At 40.8% G+C, this 24,091-nt stretch overlaps 1 protein-coding gene across 4 annotated transcripts in view; it reads right to left on the bottom strand.

Annotated features, from left to right (window-relative positions):
• Astn2 (astrotactin 2) overlaps positions 1 to 24,091 on the bottom strand; it is a 952,034-nt gene that overhangs the window by 394,821 nt on the left and 533,122 nt on the right. For all 4 annotated transcript variants that reach the window (XM_076564364.1, XM_076564363.1, XM_076564362.1 and 1 more), the window contains one exon: positions 11,093 to 11,243. In XM_076564364.1, coding sequence (XP_076420479.1) covers positions 11,093 to 11,243 — 151 coding nt within the window. The remainder of the gene's footprint in view (positions 1 to 11,092; positions 11,244 to 24,091) is intronic.

A 24,091-nucleotide genomic window follows, 5' to 3' on the forward strand; every position in this document is an offset into this window, starting at 1 on the left:
CAGATTTACAGCAATGAATCAATAAGAATCACGTACCTCGAAGTAGTCAACCATACCCACTGTAAACTCTAGGGTACAAAACTGTCATCTTATTTGAAAGGCTTTCCCCTAAGAACAGAGAGCCAAAGGGGTACTCTACTTGTGTATAGCAAACTAGGAAAATGGTTTCTCAAATTCAGTCATCCAGGAACTCAGAGGTTACTGGAGGTAGCAGTAGATCTTGGCATTACTTACATGCTGCTGGTTTTGCTGGCCTTCAGAATACCATGATTACAATGTCATAGAGCCTTCCCTAAAGATGTCCAAGGAAGGTCTATGGTGTCAAGTCTTGTATATTATGTGGAAGTCCCTGAATTGAGTGCCCTCTGTGTAAGGCTGTGAAGTTGAAGGGGAGAATCCTGAAAATTAGAACTGCTGTGAAAATAGAAAGTCTCTCCAGAAAAGCTGGAGGCAACAGGTGAAAGCATACCAAAAGAGAGGCTGTGTGTTCTGCAAATGGCAAATCCACAGGAGCGGGGCATCCAGCACTTGTCAGAGCTCATATCAGAATACAAATCACACCACACTCAAGACAGAGCTACAGCATGTGTTGTTTGCCCTGCTGCATTTTAGGTTTGCTTTCGTCTCACACTTTTTTTTTCATGCCCTCCTTCTTCATTTTGGGAAAGGGATATTTACTCTGTGCCATTGTACATTGAAGGTATGTAATTTTCTTTTTGATTTCTACAGAGACTTGTGGTTAAAATTTGCCTTGCGTCTTACAGGAGGTTTTGGTTGGGGATTTTTGAAATCTATTGAAACTGTGAAGACTACTGAGACTCATGAGATGGAGTGCTTATTGTATTATGAGATTGAGATTAGCCTTTTGGGAGGCCAGAGGTGGAACACTAAGGTTTAAGGGGATAATATGCGAAAGTGTCAAGCTGATGAGAGGCAGACTTGCACTATTTAATCTCAACTGTCAACTTGACTGGATTAATAAATGCTTAGGAGATTAGTGAAGAGCACTTGTCTGTGAGATCATTTCCAGAGACAACTGGATCAAGAGGACTCTCATATAATCAATTGATTAAAAATGATAGCATTATTGAGAGGTGGTTAAAGACAGGAGGTAGGATCTAGGTGGAAGAAGCAGGTCACTCACTGTCTGTGTGTACTATGTATTGCCATGGCTTCTTCCTATATCTTTTTTTGCTTTGTTTCTTGGCTGATGTGATGTGAACTGCTCTCTTCTGCCATGCTCTCCCTACCTTGATGAACTGAATCTTCTAAGTCCTTCAGGCAAATTAATCTTTCTTATTTAAACTGTTCTTACTGGGTACTTGGTTACAGCAATACACACGTCTGATGAATACAGGATATTACTGTAGGAAGGTGCAAATGGGTGGAAGGAGTCTTGAAATTCCATATAAACTGTCTTTGCCTCTATCCATTAAGTTGAATAACTTTTGCATCATTCTTGGTCTTTGTTTTTCTTTTTCTATGTTTGAGATCCATGGTGTCTTGGTTTAGAACAACTCTGTAGTTGCCTCTTTCCCCTGCCAGGAGCTCTTGTCTGCAATGCAATGCTGTATGTCAACAGTTAAAATGGCCACAAAGTCTACTATTCTTAAATCTAGTTATCTTCTACTGGGATGACTTCAGTGACCTACTTAACCAATAGTATGAGGTGGAAATGATATTTTAGGACTACTGAGGTTGGTGACTAAGAAGCCTTGCAGCTTCCACCTGAGTTCTTGGAATATTTGATTTTGGAATGATCTCCATGAAAGTCCAGCCTATGTTGTCTAAGGAAGTCTATCCACATGCATAGACCATTTGAAGTTTAGTAATCTTCCATAGATGAAATTGAAGTAAACAGTGTTGCCTACCTGCTTCACTAGCTCTTAGATCAAGCAAGTTGATGAAGGGATCCATTTAAAAATCAGCCCTCCAGCCCAGACATTACATCTACTGTCAGAGACAGACTACCTGTACCCATCATACATTACTGATATATGGGATTGTAAACAAACAAAATAGACATTTTAAATCATTATGTTTTTTGAGGTACCTTTTTATACAGTAAAAGATGCTTGGAATGATGAAGTTGACATGTGAATTGGCAGTTTAGAGGATCTGAGTGAGACACAGTAGGGGGAATTCAATGGTCTTTACAGTTATTTGTCTAGATGTTACACATGGTTAAAAACTGTTGAGAATATCAAGGTTATAGACAGTCTTTATTATAAGAACTTTTTAGTGTTTTCTTTCCTTTTAACTAAATGAAGCTGTTCCTTTTTTAAAAGAATTTATTTATATTCATGTGTCTTTGTGAATGCATGTGCAGGTGTGTGTGTGTGTGTGTGTGTGTGTGTGTGTGTGTGCATGCATGCATGGAAGCCAGAAGTGGGCATCAGGTCCCTCCAAGACAGAGTTACAGCCATTTGCATAAAGCTTTATGTTACTATTTAAATAAGAAGGGCCTCCATAGACACACAATTTGAGTGCTTTTTCTCCAGTTAGTAGAACTACTTGAAAAGGATTAGTAAGTGTGGCCTCAGAGAAGGTGTTAAACTGGAGGCTGGCTCTATTGTTTCAAAAGCCCACTTTGAATCCAGTCTCTCTCTGTCTCTGGTACCTGTGGATCAGAATGTAAGGCTCTCAGCTACTTTTCCAGCACTATGTCTGCCTGTGTGCCATCGCATTCCCTGCCATGACGATGGACTAACTTCTGAAACTGTAAGCAAGCCCCCAATTAAATGCTTTCTTCTATATAAACTGACTTGGTCATGGTGTCAATTTACAGCAATAAAACAACTAAGATACCTGGCTTATTATGTGGGTGTTGGGGGTTGTGGTGGTTTAAGTAGGAATGGTCCCCATAGGCTCACATATTGGAATGCTTGGTCCTTAAAGAGTGGCATTACTTGGTAGGGATTAGGAGTGTAGCCTTGTTGGAGTAGGTGTGGCCTTATTGGAGGAAGTGTGTCATGGGATGTGGGTTTGGGGGTTTTAAATGTTCAAGCCAGGCCCAGTATCTCTCTCTTCCAGCTGCCTGCTGATCTATATATAGAACTCTCAGCTATGTCTTCAGTACTGTGTCTGCCTGCCTGCAAGCCACCATGCTTCCTGCGAGGATGGTGGCGGACTAAACCTCTGAACTATAAGCAAGCCCCAATTAATTTTTTTTTTTAAATAAGAGTGGCTGTGGTCATGATGTCTCTTCAAAGCAATAGAACACTGACTAAGACAGGGGTCCAAACTCTGGTCCTCAAGACTGCATAGAAAAGTGCTTAACATCTGAGTCATTTTTCTAGCTGTAAATCTATTCCCCTCCACCATCCACCAAAATGTCCTCATTGTAGCCTGGTTGCTTCAAATAATTCATGGCTATTCTGAGGAACACTATAGCTGTGACTTCTGCTTCAGGAGGCTTTGCTTATACAACTTATACAAGCTCCAGGAGTCTTCTGTTGGCCATACTAAACTTCTGTAGGCGATCTTTACATGACACCAAGGATCCTGTAGATTTTTCAGGCAGGACAAGAGGAGGAACACCTTCTTGTTTACTCTGTAAAAAGCTTGAAGCAGGTACTTATCTGAGGCATTTGATAGATAGAAATAGAAGCTGTGCACAAACAAGACTGTGCTTCTCTCATGTACTAAAAGTTATGCAGAAGCAGGTCATGTTCCATTTTGTCTATATGAGCAGGTTTTGTTTAACTGTTTGCAGGCTAGTCTAAGGAGGCTTTTCTCTAGTATAATGGTTCCCAGTTTGTCTCTCTGTCTCTGTGTACACACACGCGTGCGCGCGCGCGCGCGCGCGCGCGCACACACACACACACACACACACACACAAACACTAGGGTCCAATCAAATCTTATGCCAGGAGCTAGAGACACAGCTAAGTGGTTAAGAAGGTCCCGGTTCTATTCCTAGCACTCACTTAAGACAGGTCACACAACCTGCAGCTCCAGTCCCAGATGCCCTCTTCTGGCCTCCATGGGCACCTGCATGTATGTGTATACATACATACTTTCAACCCCACCCCCACGTGCACATAAATTAAAACAATGTCTTAAAACAAAACAAAACAAAAACCCCCTAAAACAACCCTATTCTGGATGGTCTTCATCAGTTGCTGTCAGGTTCCAAAGAAACCTGGGACAAATCTCACTCAGTACCTGTGGCTCCTCTCAGCATTTTTCATTCTGTCCCCTACCCTAAACCTTTCCAGCCCAAGGCCTGGGCTTTGCTTCCCTTCCCCCAGCTTCTGTTCACATCAGCCTTTTTGTCTACATGCTCTATTGATTCCCATATACTGTCTTGACCTCTTGGTTCTTCTTTTTTCTTGGTTCCTTTGCTCTTGGCTCCTGGTTCCATCTTGCCAGTCTCTCTTCTCTTCCTCTCTTGCTATCTCCCATCTCTCCCTCTCCTCTCATGACTCAGTCTATTCTGCTGTCCATGTGCAGCCTGGACCCTTCCAGATGCCTCTGACTCTTCTCTCCCTCATATCTATAATAAAACCCTTCTCCTCAACCATATCTAAGAGTGGCCACGTCCTCATTTTCACTCACTTACTTGTGGCCTTTATCATGGGTGGAGTACAGGCTGAATTTTAATGTTAAGAGCAGACAAAATCCTGGACTTCTAAAATGAGGCTCCCAGCAGCAACAGAAGTTAGAAGGCACCTGAGAGTTGGCTATAAAACTCTGGGACTCTCTGTGCTATAAGCCTTAAGCTTACTTGGCAGCTATAAAGCAACTGAAGAGTCACGGAGTAGTTGGCAGCAGAGGCCAAGGAACTTATGAAGGACAGTTTAAGTACTATGAAGGTAAATGTTATAAAGACACAGTGAATTCATTACTTTGCATATTAACTTAAAATACTAATTAGAAAGAAAATAGAATGGAAACAATAATACCAGGTAACTGGGAGGGTTCCAGAGAGCTGAGAAGGACTAAGACCTGAGTGAGGGTTCTTTCATTCAAACTTAGGAGCTATACCACTAGCCCATGTAAAATGTCAAGGTTCCAAATCTCCAAATCGAAGGGCTGCAGCACTAGCTGCTGGCATTGACTATTCAGAGTTTTCTCTGCCCCAATATTTAGAGCGGTAAGTTTTGAGCTTTGAACAATTGGAGTCATAAATTTCTATTTCTCTGGTCTTAGACTTATAGTCCCAGAGGTTTGAAAGCCCTTGAATTCAGGATCTCAGAGATGTCAACACTGAAAAAGTTTTCCCTTACCTGTTCATGATTTTTATCTAAATAGAGCCAAGTAACCCCAGTTAGTAGTTCATGACAGGAGGAGGATGGACTTTGATTGCCTGGTGTTGGGTCAGTCCCAAGGTGTCCTCCCTATGGTGAGTAAACTGGAACAACTCAAAGGCACAGAATACATGAATGTTTCAGGAGCAATGATCACTCTGAGGTGGTGATGGAAGGCTTGGCCACCATATCATGATTAAGTGCTCTCTTTGTTTTAGTTGTCTGTCTTGATTAAATTTTATATGCTGCCACACAATAAATAGACCCACAGCTTGCATGTGAAACTGTGCCATGCTGACACCATGCTTAACAGATTTGTGACTTTTCTGCATTGTGCTCCCTTCCTCATTCACTATTACTTCCTCCATGCCTGGTCAAGAGGTTAGGATACTCCAGATATGTTAGAAAATAAAAACAACACAATCTTTCTTTATATCCTATCTACTCCATTAGTCCCCATATTATTTTTATACTACATTAATAGCATATTTCTATCATGACTTAGTACTGAAACTTGATCACTTAAAACAACACAAATTAATTATATTACTGTTTTGTAGGCTAGAGGTCCAAAGGGGACCTCACTGTATTGCAATCACAGAGATAGCCAGGAAGTATTTCTTTCTGGTGGTGAGAGGTGTGAATCTTCTAGATTGTATAGCTTCTATGGATGACTTCTCCTAGATGCATTCCTTTACTATCAATCCTCTTTTCCATGTTTATAGCTAGCACCACTCTGTCCCTCCCATGCATTTGCTTTCCTCATCCTTATTTCTGGGCTTTTCTGCCATAGTTTTGGGTGTGCCCTGAGACTCCATGATAAAAGCCACCTTTGAAGGTCAATTACTAATGTTAATTCCATACCCAAACCCCCTTTTTGTTGTAAGATAACATATTATGCTCATTGATTTTAAGAATTATGGTGTATTCATTGTTAGAAGGATATATTTTTCTGCGCTGCTGATAACTACAAGTCGTAATTCAAGGTTATTTTGTATTAGTGAGATATAAATATATCAATCATCATCATCATCATCATCATCATCATCATCATCATCATCATGCCAAACAAAACAAGAAAGCAAGAAAATGAGCTGTGTTGTATTATAGACGTAGATTTCCTCCCACTCACTATGAAGAAGTGTGATCATGTGAACTGGGATGTTGGACTGTTGGAAGTCAATAAGAGAACCTTGTAATTGCTAGCAATTTTCCTGAACAACTGGGACTTGATGCTTTGTTCCTATCAGGCTAAATACATAAGTGGATAAAGGGAATAAAGGACTGTTAGAAAATCAAGTGCTGTGTTTGGGGATTATCCCTCAATGGTGGAGCACTCACTTAGCAGACACACACATCAGGTGAGTCCGAGGGCTCTGAAGGCAAAGGAAGGCTTTGCTTGCCTTTCTGGTAGTGGTAGGTGTGAATCTTTCTCATTAATGGCAGAATGGTCCATTGCACTCACTTTTATGAAAACTGCTGACTACAAATGCCTTCATGGCAAATGTAGAACAAGAGAGCTTTGGACAACCTTGCTCATATAACGATGGTATATAAAACCTAGTGGATGCATGAATATTTCTTATGCACTAGTGAGGTAGAGAAAGCTATTGTATGGGATAGAACCATCAGGTCTTCTATGACCCCACGGTGAGATGAAGAATACCAAACAGCTGATACCAATATAGATCACATGCCTGTGAATCAGGTGGGAGCAATAGATATAGCAAATCAAAAAATGATATTCATTTTCAGAAACATCATAGAGGGTTTCCCTCAATTCAGGTGCTCATAAATTTGTGTAGCCCCAATATCATATACTCTATGTAAAGCATTAATAATATAGTCTTGTCTTATAAAGAAATGATATTTTGCAAATCCAAAACATTGTCCATTAAATTATTTATTTTCTCTTTTTTTAAAACATATATTTGAGTATGTAGTATGTGTGCATGTATGTATGCATGTTTGCATATGTGTGAGTACATGTGTGTGCAGGTGCATGTGCATATGTGGCCATGTGCATGTGGGGCACCAAGGTTGATATCAGGGGTCTTTTTCTATTGTTCTTTTTTTTAAACCTTACTCTTTGAGGCAGGGTTTGTTAGTCAACTCAGAGCTTACTGATGTAGATAGTTCTGATAGCGAGCTTGCTCCTGGGATCTCATGTGTCTGCCTTCTGATGCTGTAAGTACTGGTAGACTGCCATACCTACCCAGCATTAATTTGGCTCCTGGGGACCAAAATTCTGGTCCCCCTCCTTCCATAGCAAGCGCTTCAGCTGTGGGAGCCATCCCCCAACCCTCTGCTGTGTTATTTCATCCTGCAGAAAATCTGCGCATGTGAGAACTGTTGTTCCATTTGGAAGTATCAAGAAACTGAGAGGCCCTTGTTGATTCCACAGCTAGCCAATGATCAAATTATGACAGAAACCCATCTCATTCAGATCAACCCATCCCACTCCTCTCACCTTGGCAGGGAAACAACTCCAAATGGTATTGACTCTAGGAGTGATGTTAAAGGTGTGGTCTTGGTTCTCTATCCCGCCACCTGGTAGTAAGACCTCAGGAGGTCCCTCTATCCCCCATAGACTCATTTACTCATCCATGAGGGACCCCATGTTGCACATTAATTGTGAGGGGTTGTTTGTTCGTTTGTTTGTTTTAATGCAAAATACAATGGGGTTGGGGAGACAGCCCAGTTGTTGAAGTGCTTATATTGCAAGTATGAAGAACTGAGTTTGATCCCCAGCAGCCACATTAAAAAGAGGATGGGGAGGGGGATGTATTGTTGGCATGTGCTTGTGATCCCAATGTGGTAGAGTCAAAGACAGGCAGATACCTGGGGTTTGCTGGCCAATCAGCCTAGTCTACTAGGCTCAGGCCAGTAAGAGGTCATACCTAAAAAGAAAGTGAGGTGGGTGATCCTGAGGAATGACACTAGAGGTTATCCTCTTGCATTTCATGCAAGCACACACCAATGCACCTCCACACATATGAACACACACAAAAATACAAGGTGTGATTATTTTTTATACAAGATGAAGTTTCTTAGGAGAGGAGGCATTTGAAATAAAACATATTTTAAACATCAGTGTGAAGGAGTACTGTTCTATCTATTCCATGCAGCAGAGTTTGCCTAACATTCATTGTTAGCCTCTAACTGGAGAGGGAGAGTTTTAACAGTATCCTCTTGCTGTAGAGGGAAAGTCTCTGAAAACTTATCAGATTATTGAATTTTCTCTTAACCTACATAAAATGTCTTTCTTTCCTCTTATTTTTCCAGTTTATGTTAATGAACAGAAAAGAGTGTAGTGGGTAGCCATTCCAGCTTTGATCTGGAAGTTCCAACCCCCATTGAGGCTTCGGTAACTGTCACGCCTACAAGGCGGGGCCAAGAGAGGACCCTGAAGACCCGAGATCCGGATGCGTCACCTTGCTTGGTTCCTGGACCCTGGATGCTGGAGGTAGACCGAGCAGAGTTCTCCAGAGAACACCGCCGGACTGCGCTACGTCTTCCACAGACCCTGCAACCTACCTATCCCTTCATTTGTAAGAGATGCCACTAAATAAACCTCCCTTTTAACTACGTGGAGTGGCCTTAATAATTTCACCAATAAAAGAGCGATACTCTACTCCCAGACATGCACACAACACCACACTATACTCATGGAGGCCCATCCCCATTTCTGTATCTTGAGTTTTATTCCTCAGGGACATCACTCCTTATGAAGAAGGAAGTTAAGTACTTGAGGAGAGAGAAGTGATGGTAAACTTCATAAAAGCTACTATTATGCTTTGGAGACACAAATTTGGAAAATTCATTGGAATTATTTGTCTTTGGATAGGCTCTACAATGTGAGCAAATCTTCCTCTTCCTCACTGGGTCTCACTTCTCTAGTATGAAGTCTGAAGGGTTGACTGCAGTGTCCTGAATCAGACTGCTAGCACAGAGGCCAGTGCAGCACCCACAACTAGTCTTCTAGTTTCTGAGACTTACATTTCCTTGGGAGTCTATGCCTGTATCTAGCTGAGCTACATATTTCAAATTCAGCTGCCTCTGGCTGAAATTCTCCCTGTGACTCACTTGGAGATGTGTCTATCCCATCCCCTTGAGCCCAGGATTGAAGGCTGAAGGGCTAGGGGTGAGAATCAAGTTTGCCCAATGAGATACTTCAGTGTATGACTTAGAGTGAGCAAGAAAGAGGTGTTCTTGTCACAAAGGACTCAGAAGAGAGAAGCTGTGGCTGGTCAGAGAATGGCATGATATTAAAGAAAGAAAGGAAATGGAAAGTAATTCTAATCCAGTTGTTTGAGCCTCTTAAGCCAAGTGTGTCTGAACATTACCTATGGCAATGAGTTTTTGCTTTTTGCCTGAACAACTCTGTGTCAACTTTCTGTCACTTACAATCCTGAAAACTTAAGTCACTAAACTCTCCACCCACCTCTTAAGAAACTCCTGTTGATTTCTGAATCCAAAATACAGTTTCAGTGCATCCTTTCATGTGCCAGAAGATTCTTTTACTGGTTTCTTCAGCGTTGGCTATTTCTCCTCTGCTATAGGGATGTGCCAACTGTACATTCCATCTTTCTTTGGTCTCATTTGGAGAACTTAGTCCGGAAAGGGACTCCCATTACTGACCCTGCCTCTTTCTGCATCCTGTTCTTACTAAGAAGAATATTGCTAGGACCCTGACTTCAGCCAACAGATTTCCTGAGTTCTCACTCAGCTTATTGGTTGAGACAAACCCACAGAAGTCTGCACTATAAAATATTTCAGGTGATTAAAAAAAAGGTAAATACAAACAATAGCAAGATCACTACCACTTGCTGGGTGGGAAGGGGATATCTTCAGAAAGAACAAAGATCTGAAAGCATGTCCACTTATTTGTTTTACAGGCTGGCAGAGAAGTGAAGGGCAAGAAGCATTAAACAAGCAGCATGTTCAAAGAATAACATCTAATCGAGTCCATTTGGCTCTAGTGTAGAATGAAGTTAAGTGATGAGCGATGTGCAAGGAAGGCTTGGGTAAGAGCCAAATGAAGAGCACTGAATGCCAGGCTGAGCCTCTGGCAATTGCAATGTTTTCCAAGCATATAGCTAGACTTCCCCCACTTTAACACACACATGCACCTATGTAGACTTGCACACATATTTACTTGTTGAAACTTCATGAGACATAACCCTTACTGTAGTTATAGCTCTGGAACTTCATGTTTGGACAAATACCCTAGGGCATTCTTAAAAACAAAACCATCAATTTCAGGGTGTTTTCTTATAGGCAACAGGGGGTCTTCACATATCTTCTCCTGTGTTATTACTTCACACTAGATACTAGCATCCAATGAATAGGTCTTTCCCCTTTTTTGGCCATCTGCACCATTTTTTTTAAATACTAAATTGATCCATGCTTTCAAAGATACTTCTAATACCAACTTCCCAAGGAAGCCTATTACCAACCTTGGGTCTCAGGTGGCACATCTTCTAAACCACACTGAAGAATCTATACTGGGTACTGTTTTCAACTTAGTGACATTCCCCTGCCTGCACTGTGTTTACAGAGCCAAGATGGTTGTGTTTTAATGTCAGAAGTACTACAAGCTTCTAGAATGCAAAACCTACTGAGAAGGACACTTAAGTTGCACTACCTCATTTTATTTTTCTAAAATTCATGAGAGGTAAGTTTAATCATCTCACTTCACAGAAGAGGAAACTCCAGAAGCCTGGTATTCAGCGGGACACAGGGGCAGTAGATTTAAGCAGTGTGATCCTCTTTCACCCATATCCTCTTGCAGAGAGGGGCCCCAGTATAAGAAAAGCTCCTGTGCCAATGAGCACTCACCACACATCCTGAGGAGTCCACCTGGCGGTCAGACACACACTTGAAGTTTCGGGTGCAGCCCCCATTGTTCCTTGAGCAGTCACGGACTGGACCAAAGGAGGACAGCAGGTCATTGATGGTTTCAAAGTAGGTGGACAGCATTGCTTCTTCCCTTGGAAAAAAGGGCATGGTTAAACCTCAGAGAAAGCCTCATCGTTGCTTTTAAAAAAAAAACTAATACAAATTCAACAAACTTGAAACCATTATTTTATTTATAATTAGGAAAATAATGCCAATAAAAGATTAAAGGTCAGAACAGTGAAGAGCATAATGCTTACACCCTGTTGTGATAAAGAAAAAGAGATTTACATCTTCTTCATACATTATTTCATTTATCCTCATAATTGTGTAATGTGGTTGCCTATGAGATTTCCATTTTACAAATAGAGGAGCTGTGTGTTAGAAATGTGAATTTTCTTTCCTAAGGACCACCCATTTTACAGTGTAACAGAACCAAAGTTTGTATCAAGTTCCACCTGAATCCCACATCCCCCAAAAGAAAATTGCATCCACATGTTTGTACAAGTTCTAGAAATCTATGCACAGCAACTCTATGATTCAAATATTATTCTGACCTAGTCAATTTATAAAATTGAGGCTACAAAAGGTTATAAGACTTATCTCCAAGTTGCACAGGCTATGAATAAGAGAGTCCAGCAGAAACCCAAGATTCTGGCCCTTGGACACCAGAATATTGCTTTCAAACCATTACATTCAGCTCACATTGTTAACTGTCAATAACTATTGCTGGGAAGTTCATGAGATTCTCACCAAATGAGTTTCCTCAAAGATACTTTTCTTTATAGACCTGCCACAAATATGATTGGATTCCATAAGATGGATTCTATAATATGGGTAATAAAGATAAAATTTTGGTTGTTATTTTATGGATAAAGAGCTCCTCTGAAGTGATATACTTACACTGGGGTAGACATGATTTGTTGTGGGATATTTGTACACTACGTGAAGATATATTATTGTGATTGGTGTAATAAAAAGCTGAACAACCAATAGCTAGGCAGGAGAATATAGGTGGGACTTCTAGGCACTTTGTGAACTTTGTGAAGAAGAAAGGCAGAGTTGCCAGTCAGATGCAGAGAAACAGAATGGACAATATGGGGATGACGTAATGAGTTATATGGAAGAACATAGATTAAAAAATATGGGTTAATTTAAGTTATATGAACTAGTTAGGAACATGTCTAAGCTAAGGTCCAGCTATCATAATTAATAATGTATCCATGTCATTGTTTTCAGGCTGGCAGTCCTGATGAGAAAGTACTACTGCATATAGCAGCCAATGTGGGACTCGAGGATTCAAACATAGGGCCTGAGAAGGCCGAGAAAATTGTGGACAAGGAGCTAGACATGGCTTCCTAGTTCCACAGTCTTTTAGGCTGGCTGATGCTCACAGCACACAAAGGTATGTCTTCCAGCTTCTGTGTGGGAGCTTGAGCCAACCACAAGTGCCATGTGCTAAGTGGAAGAGTGCAGCATATGGACTGGCCCTTTAAGGCTGGCTCACACTGTCAGAGAATGCTGAAAACATGCAGAAATCCAGGTACAGACACGAGAAACATCCAAAAATGTACAATATGCTTAAAGAGGTACTTAGGTGCTGAAGAAAGAAAAATATGGATACAGACCATCATAAAATAGTTCAAAAATAATAGTAAACTCTTTTTAAAAAAATAAACTAGTATAAAAAGAATAAGCCACTAAGGATGGGAAACATTATAACATAGGGAGTGTGGACCTTAATTTTTAATTTTTTGAATGCTAATAAACAGAGAATGACAGTTGCTAAGAGACATTGGTGGAAGGGACTGCAGAAGTAAACCAGAATATATACCTTAGGGATGTCTTGGCTTTAGAATGGAAGTCAGGAAATGTGTTGCATTTGGAGAGAGGTCGTGTTTTTGTTTATATAGGAAACAAAAAGCTATGGATTCTTTCAAAGTTAATCAAGAGCAGATGTGATCAGAAGAGACCTCCTCAGGATCTGGCACTACAGACATGAGGGGAAAAGCCAAGAAAGACCACAAGTCAAGTGACACATGTACTGATACCTTGACATGGGAACAACTCTGGGACTGGGTGAGACATGATAAATCTTGTTGGCTACAGAGTCCTCATGACTTATTATTATTACATGTCATCCTTTCATATGGCATGGATAGAGATTTATATTACAGTTTGATTATGCAGTCCATCCAGACTTATAAAGCTGACAGATGCCTTTTACCTGCTCAAACATAGAATAAAAAAATCATTCTTCACTGACTTGCACACATCACACATTCCATACTTGTGTTTGTGTAGATATATATGTTACCTTTAAAAGTTCGTGTGTTTTCAAGAAGAAAAAGAAAGAAAAAAGAAACAAACACCAATAAAGACAAGTAGCACAGGTGATCCAGACTCTTAGAATTCCTCTGTTGCAGTTTCTTCAAAACTCTGCATCTAGAACAACTTCAAAGCTGCTAGCTACAAAGGTCCAGCCTCACAGACTACTCCAGCCAGGACTTCTGAAAAGCTCTACATTTTACCATCACACAGAGACTAAACAAAAAATAATACAGCTAGCTCTCCCAGAATGTGACCATTATCCCAATTTTGTCAGGCCCCCTAATGATCCCATCATCTACAGACAACAAGAAACAGTCCAGAGAACACAACACCCATATTTCCAAGAGGTGCAATGGTCATTTGGTGGATGTTTGGCATTGTTTTGGAGGGATTGGTTACAAGCTATTATTTGTCATGGTCAGGAAGGAAACTAAGAAAAGGAGATTAGATTCAGGGATCTCACTCTGAAAAGAAAAATGGGGCATATTGATGGGGGATGCCTTTCTGGACACTGTGAACATATGTTGCTCTGATTGGTTGATAAATAAAGCCATTTTGCTTATGGAAAAGCAGCTTAGAAGTAGGTGGGAAAGTCAAATAAAGAGATAGGAAGAAGGCAAAGAGAGATATCAGCTGCCACTGAAGGAACATGCCAGCAGTCCAGTAAGCCATGGAAACTCATAGATTAATAGAAATGGATTAATTTAAGATATAAGAGATAGCTAGCAAGAAGCTTGAGCCATAGGCCATGCCCATGCAATTTGTAATTGATATAAGCCTCTGTGTTTTTACTTAGGTCTGAGTGGTTTCAGGACCAGGCAGGATACAGGAATTTTTTAAGCAGCTGTGGGACCTTAGTGTGGGATGATGCCAGGAAAACTTCCAGCTACAGCATATAAAATGAGAGGATAAAAGGGTAGATTATTGAATCTCCTTTCCAACTAAAAAAGCAACTACTAATATCAAATATTTTATATAAGTATGGATTTTTGTATATTGATACAAATTGTAGGTTATTTTTGTTATACTCTATATATGTTTTTTTTCTTGTTTAAGGTGTTGTATCTATACAGCTCATTTGAAAATGTAATATAAATTTCTTGTCTTTGAAAGTATTATTACAAACTATTTAGGATAATTAAGAAATACAGGTCAGTAGTTAGTCATCCAACAATTAAATTTGTGGCCCTGTTAGGTATGTTTTCAAGGTCAAACAGAGATATATTTTAGATAGACACATGGTATTCAAACACTTCAGAGACCTACAGAATACAACATTTAAGATGTTTTAATAACATAAGGGTTTTCATAACAGTGAGACATATCTGCTCCTGGCAGCACCAATTTACTTCAAAAAGAGATGAGAGATATTGAAGAACCTCCACATGGAGTTTGCTTTCATTGTGGCAAAGTTAGCCACTGGGCAAGAAACTGCCTTTGCCTCAAGTGCTGACAATATGTTGTCCAAATTGGACAACCAGAACATAAACGAGGGCTGTCAAATTTGGCTAAGACAAGGTTGGAGAGTCCTTTAAAATTCTTGCTTCACAGAAAGGTCTGTCAGATATTCTAGGCCTATAAGTCAAAGATGGATGTTCCAATGTTGCAGAGGAACCTTGCGTGAGTGTACAGACAGCCAGATGTCTCTGTCCTTTCTATAGTTTTAGAAGTAGTTTACTCTGTACTTCTTGTTTACTCAGATAATATTTTATCCTTTTTGGGTCTCTGATGAGTGTTGAAGACTAGATAGATAACTAACTTAACACTATTTTCTTTGTTACCAAATTAAAAATGAAACTCACAAAAGAAATGTAAATCTTATAAAGGATGAGAGGCATAAAAGCTTAAGTTGTTTATCTAAGAAACTGTTTTGAGGTCTAAAAAGATGTTTCTAGGATGGTAATACCAGTTCTGATAAAAGTGGTTTAGGTATAAAATTTTAGATTCCTCAAGACAGGATAGATAATAGATTATCTTCTCCAAATGTGCCAAATACAAATGGATTGGACATTGGTGAATGCAATTCATATCTGATAATTGTTCTTATTGTATCAAGTTTTACTATCTTAGATCTAAAACCCTCCCTTTTTACTTAGAAAAAAATGGGGCATGGTTGTGGGGCACATGCATACTGTGTGAAGATACATTGCTGTCATTGGTGTAATAGAAAGCTGAACAGCCAACAGCTAGGCAGGAGAGTATAGGCAGTACTTCCAAGACGAGAGAGAACTCTAGGAAGAAGAAAGTCAGAGTCGCCAGCCAGATGTGGAGGAAGCAGGATGGGCAGTACAGAGATGAGGTAACAAGCTACTTGAAAAAAACATAGATTAAAAAAAAAACCTGGGCTAATTTAAGTTATAAGAACTAGATAGGAACAAATATAAACTAAGACTGAGCTTCCATAATTAATTATAACTCTCCATGTCATTATTTGTGAGCTGGTAGTTCTGATGAGAAAGTACTACTACAATGATTCCCACACATGCAGTGATTACCAAGGATGCTTCACTGGCAGTGAGAAAAGGCAGTATTTTCTCCCATGAAATTTGACTCAGAGATCCCAGAATGGTAAAAAAAGAATCATAAGAACAGTGATAGAGTCATAAGAATGGTGATAGATTCTAGCGATGATGTTTTCCATTCCTTCTCCATTCAATCCTGGAGTTCCCAGGTTGGGTTTCCAAACTCATTTTCTTTTTCTAGTCTTAATCCCTTCAGTCTGAATTTTATAGTGATTTGCAGTAAACTTGGTAAGTCCTAGCTCTAATTAGATATTCCTCTGTTCAGTAATTCCTCAGTACTTCCAGAAGGTACCTAGAGTCATTTTCTGCTCTTATGGGTCTTCATAATCTCTTTCCTAGATACCTATTTATGATGGCTCTTTTTAGTTATCTCCTTGACTACATCTGGGCTTAGCTAATACCCAAGCAGCTTGGTACACCTGTGAGTGATATTTTTTTCTCCATTAAATTATTTGAAGAGAAAATACCAACTTTTAATCTGGGCCACACCATCTTCTGGAAAGCCTGTACAAAGGACATGGAAGAAGGAAGCTTGTTCTCTTTGCCTTCTCTAGCTCTCTTGGGCAAGCCCACACCTTTGCTGATACTAGAAACTACTTCTTCAGGATTCTAGTGTATACTGAAGATCAGCTGAGACATCCAGTATCATGGATTGAACAACTACTGCATTCTTGGGCCTTCCCTTTGTAGACAGCCATTGTTGGACTACCTGGACCACAGGCTTAAGATGTTTTAATAAATCATATATATATAATATATACATATATACTCATATATACATATATGTATATATATGAATATCAGTTTTTTTGGTCCTCTTGGCTCTTTATCATCTCTTCCGTGTGTGTGTGTGTGTGTGTGTGTGTGTGTGTGTGTGTATGTATTTGTCAAAACAGACAAAAGTTTCTGTTCTTATTTTATGGAATATATATTATATAATATACATATGTTATTCATATATTCATTCTATCATTTCTGTTCCTCTAGAGAACCCAAACTAATACAATATTAAACCATATTTACTTTATCCTCATATTTTCTACTACTTGGTCTCCTGCTTCTCATTCTTTGAAAACTGAGTTTTAAGCCAGTTGTCATAAAAACAGAATCTGGAATGCAGTTATACACAGGGGAATGATTGGGGAGTCCTCTTGGGAGATGCATGTGTACAAAGAGACCTAGTCAGGATTCAGTAAAAGACCCACAGTAAAGCCTCAGTTGATCCCATGGGGAGTTCATGGGTTGGGGAGGACCTTTATTAACACCCCAGATGATAATAACGGATTTGGGCTTTTGCATTCCCACATTCTCTGACCATTGGAAAGACTACAAGTGGCTATCATTGGGTGAATCAGTTCCCTGTGGCTGAAGTTACCCAAAATGTTTGGGACAAGAGGTGTCTCTTATTAGGAGTTCCAGTGGTGGGGAGAAGTGTAGATTGCATATATGGCATTCATTATTATTCAACACCCCTGACTCAAAAGTATGAATTTGAAAATGCTATGAAATCTGCAAAATTGAGTATTGTCTTACAACCTGTATCCTCACCCACCTCTCAAAATGCTTAATCACATTTTCCTTTCTGAGATACTCATTTCTGCATTCTTTTCCTGACCAAGTCCCAAGATACCTTGAAAACTGATTAAATTCATTCACTCATTCATACAAATGTGCATATATTTTGCATGTTTATTAATTGGCTAGTTAATATGTACATAGACCCTTTTCTATGTCCTGGGATACAGCAGTGACACTGGACAAATCCTTATCACTACACCTCATTGTTATCTCATTTATAGAGCCTCCTCTTCCCACTAGATTGAATTCCTTTATCTTGTGAGTACATTGCTTAAATCTATGACATAACTGATTTTCATTACCTAGTAGACAGTTCTATTGTCTACTAGACAGATTGAATGCTTTTGGAGGAAAGGGTTTAGGATTTTTTTCATGTCTATATGGTTCCCAAAAACAGAGCCTGGAGGATTATGGGCTAGGTAAGTGCTTTCAAACGAAACAAAGAAAACCTTAGAAAGCATAGATGCATGGTCCACAACACCTGTATTTTTATAAAGATTCTATCCAAGTTGCTCCCTGTTCTGATTCTGCCTTCCCATTCCAGGTCTCTCGTGTTGGTTCCATAGAAAGAGACAATGGAGATTATGAAGCAGACTTGTGTGATTGTCCCTAACTTAGGCTAGAGTGTGATGACATATATGGAGGGAGGAGTTAACAGTTATAAAATGATATTCTTAGGAAACTTGTCCTGTTTGAGGGGTGGAAAGAGGTGAAGATGTTGAGAAGGCACAGTTTTAAAGTGTTGGCACAATCAGAGGTATTAGAAAAAGCAAGGAAAAGTAGGAGATATAAACAGGAGGAAAGAGGGTCTGAGAAAATGAGAACAAGAAAGGAAACAAGCATAGAGAAATGGGTAAGCAAAGAAAGAAACCGAGGCACAGACACATAGTCACTCAGAGCAAGATGAGCAAAGAGAGGTAGAAAATAAATAGGCAGACAGACAGATGGGCAGACAGACCAACAGGGAGAGAGAGACACACAGAGAGAGGAGTTCCTCAGAGATGGAATGACAGTCAAACAGGGAACAGAAGAATTCGTACATGAAAACAGAGATAGAAATGGAGGCAAGGTAAAAAAAGAGAAATACAAGAAAAGAAAATAAATAGAGAAGATGAGAAAGATTCAGAAAGCCAGGAGAGGTAAGTGAAAGAGTGGAAAATAAAAGAGTAACAGAGAAAAAAAGAGAAGGGAAAATATGCAAAAGATGCCACCTTTCTGTGGGGTCCAGAGACTACAGATGAGCAGACTGCTAGCTTTTAAAAAGATCAATTCTGCATAAACATCAGTTACACATGGAGAGTACTGCTTATAACACAAAGGCCTGATACAGGGCTCTTGCTAAACTGAGGGGAGTGATTACATTCAGACAAGAAATGAAGCAGCTAAGTGTAGAGAGAAAGGAGTTCAGGGAAGATACCACATGTTTTTCTCCTTAAAGTCTGAGGACTCAATCCATCATTCTGGCCTGAGTCTAGGTTTGGGGGTCTGTTGTCTTTTGAGCTGCCCCAGTAACATGGGAACTGGTGAATAAAGGGTTCAGTGGGCACCCCAGAGACAGAGGCAAGTTGGATTGATAGGTGTAGGATGAGGGCACCAGGAGACTTGGATGAGAAACTAGTCCTTGACACAAATCACCACCATCATCAACACCATCTTCCCAATTAATGATTTCAGGCATATTCTGTGTAACTTCTCTTCCTGTGTAATTCCTGTTGATTTTCTAACAGCCCTGTCAGCTACAGATTTTTTTCCTTCCACTGAGCAACTGCAGGGAGTAGATTTAGGGGAGGTTTGTCACTTTCCTTGGTCACTCAGGCAAGGAAAGACTATGCACACGGATGCACTTGAGTTTTTCCATGCCACAGTTAAGCATCAACAAATTGTTGTTGATGGCAGATAAGAGCCCCCATAGCAGTTCAAGCTGTAAACATCAGTGTCTAGTTCCTCTGTGACTTAGAGGAAGATGGATGGAAAAAGGCTCTTTGTTCTTTATGCAATTGCCACACTGATTTCTGGCCCCTCAGTGCATGTGATCCACAATACTATCAACCAACACAAAAATAAAAGGTTCAAGTGCTGTGCTTCTTCTCTGGAGATGCATATCACATACCACACCCTGGGTAAACTGGGTAAGTTCTATCCCAAGTGTGGGGATTTCAAGTCACAGGAGATTGAGGTATTGACAGAGCCTTGGTCCCTCAGCACCATATGGGGCTAATCCTTTTTTGCTTCTTCATAATGCCTGAGGGCTCCTGACCATTCTTAGCTTCCCTTCTTTTTACGGTGTGGAACTTTATGATCCTATATTTGCTAATATCTTGTAACAGGAGAAATACAAGGCTTTCTTCCCTGTGTCTGTGTGTACTTCCCTCTCCTTTAAAGGACATTGCTAACTTCTAAAATGTGAAAGTTTGTAATATGTCCAAAATTCATGCTGAAACTCAATCACACAGGCAACATAATTTACACAGAGGGCCTTCAGGAAGTGATGGTGATATGAGAGTCGAGACCATGCAGATAGACTCAGATGCCCTAATGGGAGGATTCATGTCCTCTGACTGACCCTCCCATGTGATATAAGTTGTAACTTTCCATCCTTTCAGAGGACACAGTCTTCAAGATGTCATCTTAGGAGCAAAGACCAGGCTCTCACCAGACAATGACCCTGCTGGTACTTTGATCATGGACCTCCTAGTTCTGGGATTATGAGAAATATTTTTCTGTTCTTTATAAAGTAACCAGCCTATACGTTTTGTTACAGCAGCACAAGGAGCTAAGCCAACCATCCCTTTAATCTGAGTCCACAAAAACACTGAATTCTGTGTTGCCTACTTCTGAAACTCACATATTTTCTCCTATGTGAAGTCTTTTCTGAAACTGTTTTGTTATCTATAAAATGGGAGCTGTTTGTTTTGCTTTTAACTCTAGACTGTTATAAAACTACAATAACTTGATATATACAAATGTGTTCTCCAAACTTGAAAATACACTAACTGTTCATTCATTCAATAAATACTTGAGTGCTTATGGCATGGCAGGTTAAGGATGAATCTAGATTTTATTTAACTTCTCTGTAGCTTGATCTCTTTACAAAAGCCCAGGCATTATCTAAATATTTCCAAGTGTGTTTCTAGCTCTCATACCCTAAGTCTGCTCCCTCTTTCCCCACTGGAAAATTCAGATGTCAAAATGGAGTCAGTCAGGCCCCAGCAGGCTGGGTGAGACTGCAGCCCCCACCACCTGACTGGTCAGGGGCAAATGTATCATCTGGGTGCCATTGAGCCTTGTCAGCCCCTGCACCACACAGAGTGAGCATTAGGCAGGGCAGCTGGGAACAGATGCTGACATGGCTTGCTGTTAATAGATACTAGGAAAAGGTCTGCGCCACTCAGAGAGAGGTGTGAACGAATGACTCAGAGCCCAGGCCGTGACAAGCCCCCCACTGATGCACACTAATCATTCCCTGGTAACAACCTGAAACTTTGTTTTCTGAGCTACAGTGGAGGAGAAAGAGGCAACGGCTGCTTGATAGGAGTCAGGTTCTCCTCCCACTTATCTTTCGCAGTACCCCTTGCAGAACTCACAGGCTGCATGTACAAAGGTTCCTCTGGAATCAGACTGGCCTGCAGCACAGTATCAGCTGCACAGACTGTGAGTTTTTTGAACAAATCTCTTAACTTCAAGCTTCCAGGTTCTTATGAAAAATGGGGTTACTCAGACTACAACCCACAGCTCCAGAGAGGCTAGCTAAGTAGGAGAGCCCCAAGAGTGACATATGGATCGCTCTGGGAAGGGGAAATGGATGAGATCTTCCTGAGTAGACTGGGGTGAGGGGGTCAATGGAAGGTAGGGGATGGGGGGTGAGAACATAAGGGGAAGGGATGGTCAAGCTGGAACAGAGACAGAATGGAAGAGCAATGAAAGAGATACCATGATAGTGGAAGACACCATGGGAATTGGGGGAAACTGGGTGCTAGGGAAGTTCCCAGAAATCCACAAGAATGACCCCAACTTAGATTACTAGCTATATCAGAGAGGGTGCCTGAACTAGCCTACCCTGGTTAATCAGATTACTGAATACCCTAGAGCCTTCATTCAGTAAGTGATGGAAGCAGATGCCGAGATCCACAGCCAAGCTCCAGGAGTCCAGTCAAAGAGAGAGAAGAGGGATTCTATGAGCAAGGGTCATCAAGATCATGACGGGGAAACATACAGAGACAACCAAACCAAACTAGTGGGAACTCATGAACTGTGGACAAATAGCTGTGGAGCCTCCATGGGGACTGGACTAGGTCCTCTGCATAGGTGAGACAGTTATGTAGCTTGATTTGCTTAAGGGGCTCCCTGGCAGTGGGATGAGAATCCATCCCCAGGACATGAACAAGCTTTTTGGAGCCCACTTCCTATGGTGGGACAACTTACACAGCCTTGGCACAGGGGGAGGGGCTTGGACCTGCCTCAACTGAGTGTATCAGGCTCTACTGACTCCCCAAGGGAGGCCCTGCCTTGGAGGAGGTGGAAATGGGGATTGGGATGGGAGGGTCTGGGAGGTAGGAAGAAGGAGGGAAGGGGATCCTTAGTTGGTATGTAAAATGAACAGAAAATTTCCTAATAAAAATTCTTGAAAATGGGGTTATTAATAATCAGATAATTGTGTTTGCAAAAAAAAAAGGAATTCAGTAATGAGTCTGAAATACCCAGTAATACCAAGTATAGGGCAAGCTTGAACAATTAGTAAGGCATAGTATGATAAATGTTGTAAAAACTATGCCTTAAAAATATGAGGAGTCCATGCAATAAAGAAGGCCTATAGTCACAGGTGGTCCATTCGCTCATGTAGTTTTCTATGGGTATCTGCTTTATTCTGGGCACTGGGCTATTTATTTCCTGGATGTGATATAACATATATTTCCTGGATGTGATATAACATGTGCTAGAGACAGGAAAACAGAAAACATGACAGTATTAGTGGGTCTAAAGGACCCACAAAAACCGTGAATTATTATTGAACCTGAGACACCAAAGATGGGTAGCAATCCATCTTCCAGAGTAGAAGAGGGTGCATAGCCTCATTGGGGGACCTTCCTGAGATGCAGGAGGGATAGAATATCAAGAAGGCAGGGGCGGCAGGCAAGCTAGAGGGGGCTCTTTGTGTTAGGCACTGATGACTCCTGGCCTTTACCAGAGGAGCTATGGGCTTCACTAGAGGATTCTAGCAGTAGCTCTAAGTTTTATTCAGGCTAATAATGAGGGTAAATAGTTTGTGGGAAAAAAACAATTATAGCAACATCCATAATGGGCCACACAATAATTTCAGCACCATGAGTGTCCACCCACTTAACTCTTTCCCAAACACAGTGATTCAAATCATAAATCATTCCATTTTACAAAAGAAACTGAGGCATCATCTTGAGGATTAGCTTGTTGGAAAAGCAACAAGGATGATACACACAGTCTGAGGAGGGATAGTTTGAATAAGAATGGTCCTCACAGGCTCATCTATTTGAATGCTTGGTTCCTAGTTGGTGGAACTGTTTTGAGGAAGGATTAGGAGGTGTAAGGAGGTATGTCACAGGACAGGGAGGTGGTGAAGTTTCAAAAGCCCATGAAAGCACCCCCCCTCCTTCTCTCCCCACTCCCTCTCCCCATCTCTTCTCTCTACCTGCTAACCTCCTGAAACTGTAAGCAAGCCTCAATTAAATGGTTTCTTTTATGAGTTGCCTTGGTCATGGTGTCTCTTTACAGCAATGGAACAAGTATCTAAGACAGACAGGAATTTGCTGGGACAGCTGTGGAGGTGAATCATGCTTGTGGGGGGAGAATGTACCATAGCATGTAATGTAGCAACAAGTCTGACATCTTTTGGGAAGCTAGGAGCACTTTGATTTCACATGCATTACCTCATTTTATTCTTGCCTTAGTCTCATAGAGTGCTCTTATTATCACATTTTACTTTAATATAAAAATATATGTCCACATACATAGTACTTGCCTTTTGCAGATCTGAGGAGACCAGCACAGAACCCAGACAATGGAGCTAGGAGCTAGGCTCATCATGGGACTGTCTAACTCCAGTGTCCTTGGTGTCCTGGCTTCCTCTTTATGATTCTTTCCTATCCAGTGATTCTGGGAGTGGTGCTAAAGCTGACACTTCATATTCCCCTTCCTCTAGCAATTACAGTTTGCACTAATTTAGGTGGAGAGAATGGATTGCTGAGCAGAGTGGTCTCATAGCTTCCTGTGAGCATCTTGTGTCTTTGAGTAGCTTGTAACTTCCTGCATACTAAAAGACTCCTTGCTCATGTCTCCTGGTGCGCTGAGCATGCTGCAGCTGCTCTCTGAATAAGGACAGGGCAAAAGGATCAGAGGAGGGGATGGGCAAGACTGATTAGCTATGTGGCCTTGAGAACAAAGGGAAAATAATTGTGATGCCCATTGTTCATCTGTAAAACAGACAATGGCATTCAACTCACAGGACTGTGGGTCAGAACTCAATGAATTAAAAGCTATC

Source organism: Peromyscus maniculatus, chromosome 2 (genome assembly GCF_049852395.1).
Source record: "Peromyscus maniculatus bairdii isolate BWxNUB_F1_BW_parent chromosome 2, HU_Pman_BW_mat_3.1, whole genome shotgun sequence".
Lineage (NCBI taxonomy): Eukaryota > Metazoa > Chordata > Mammalia > Rodentia > Cricetidae > Peromyscus > Peromyscus maniculatus.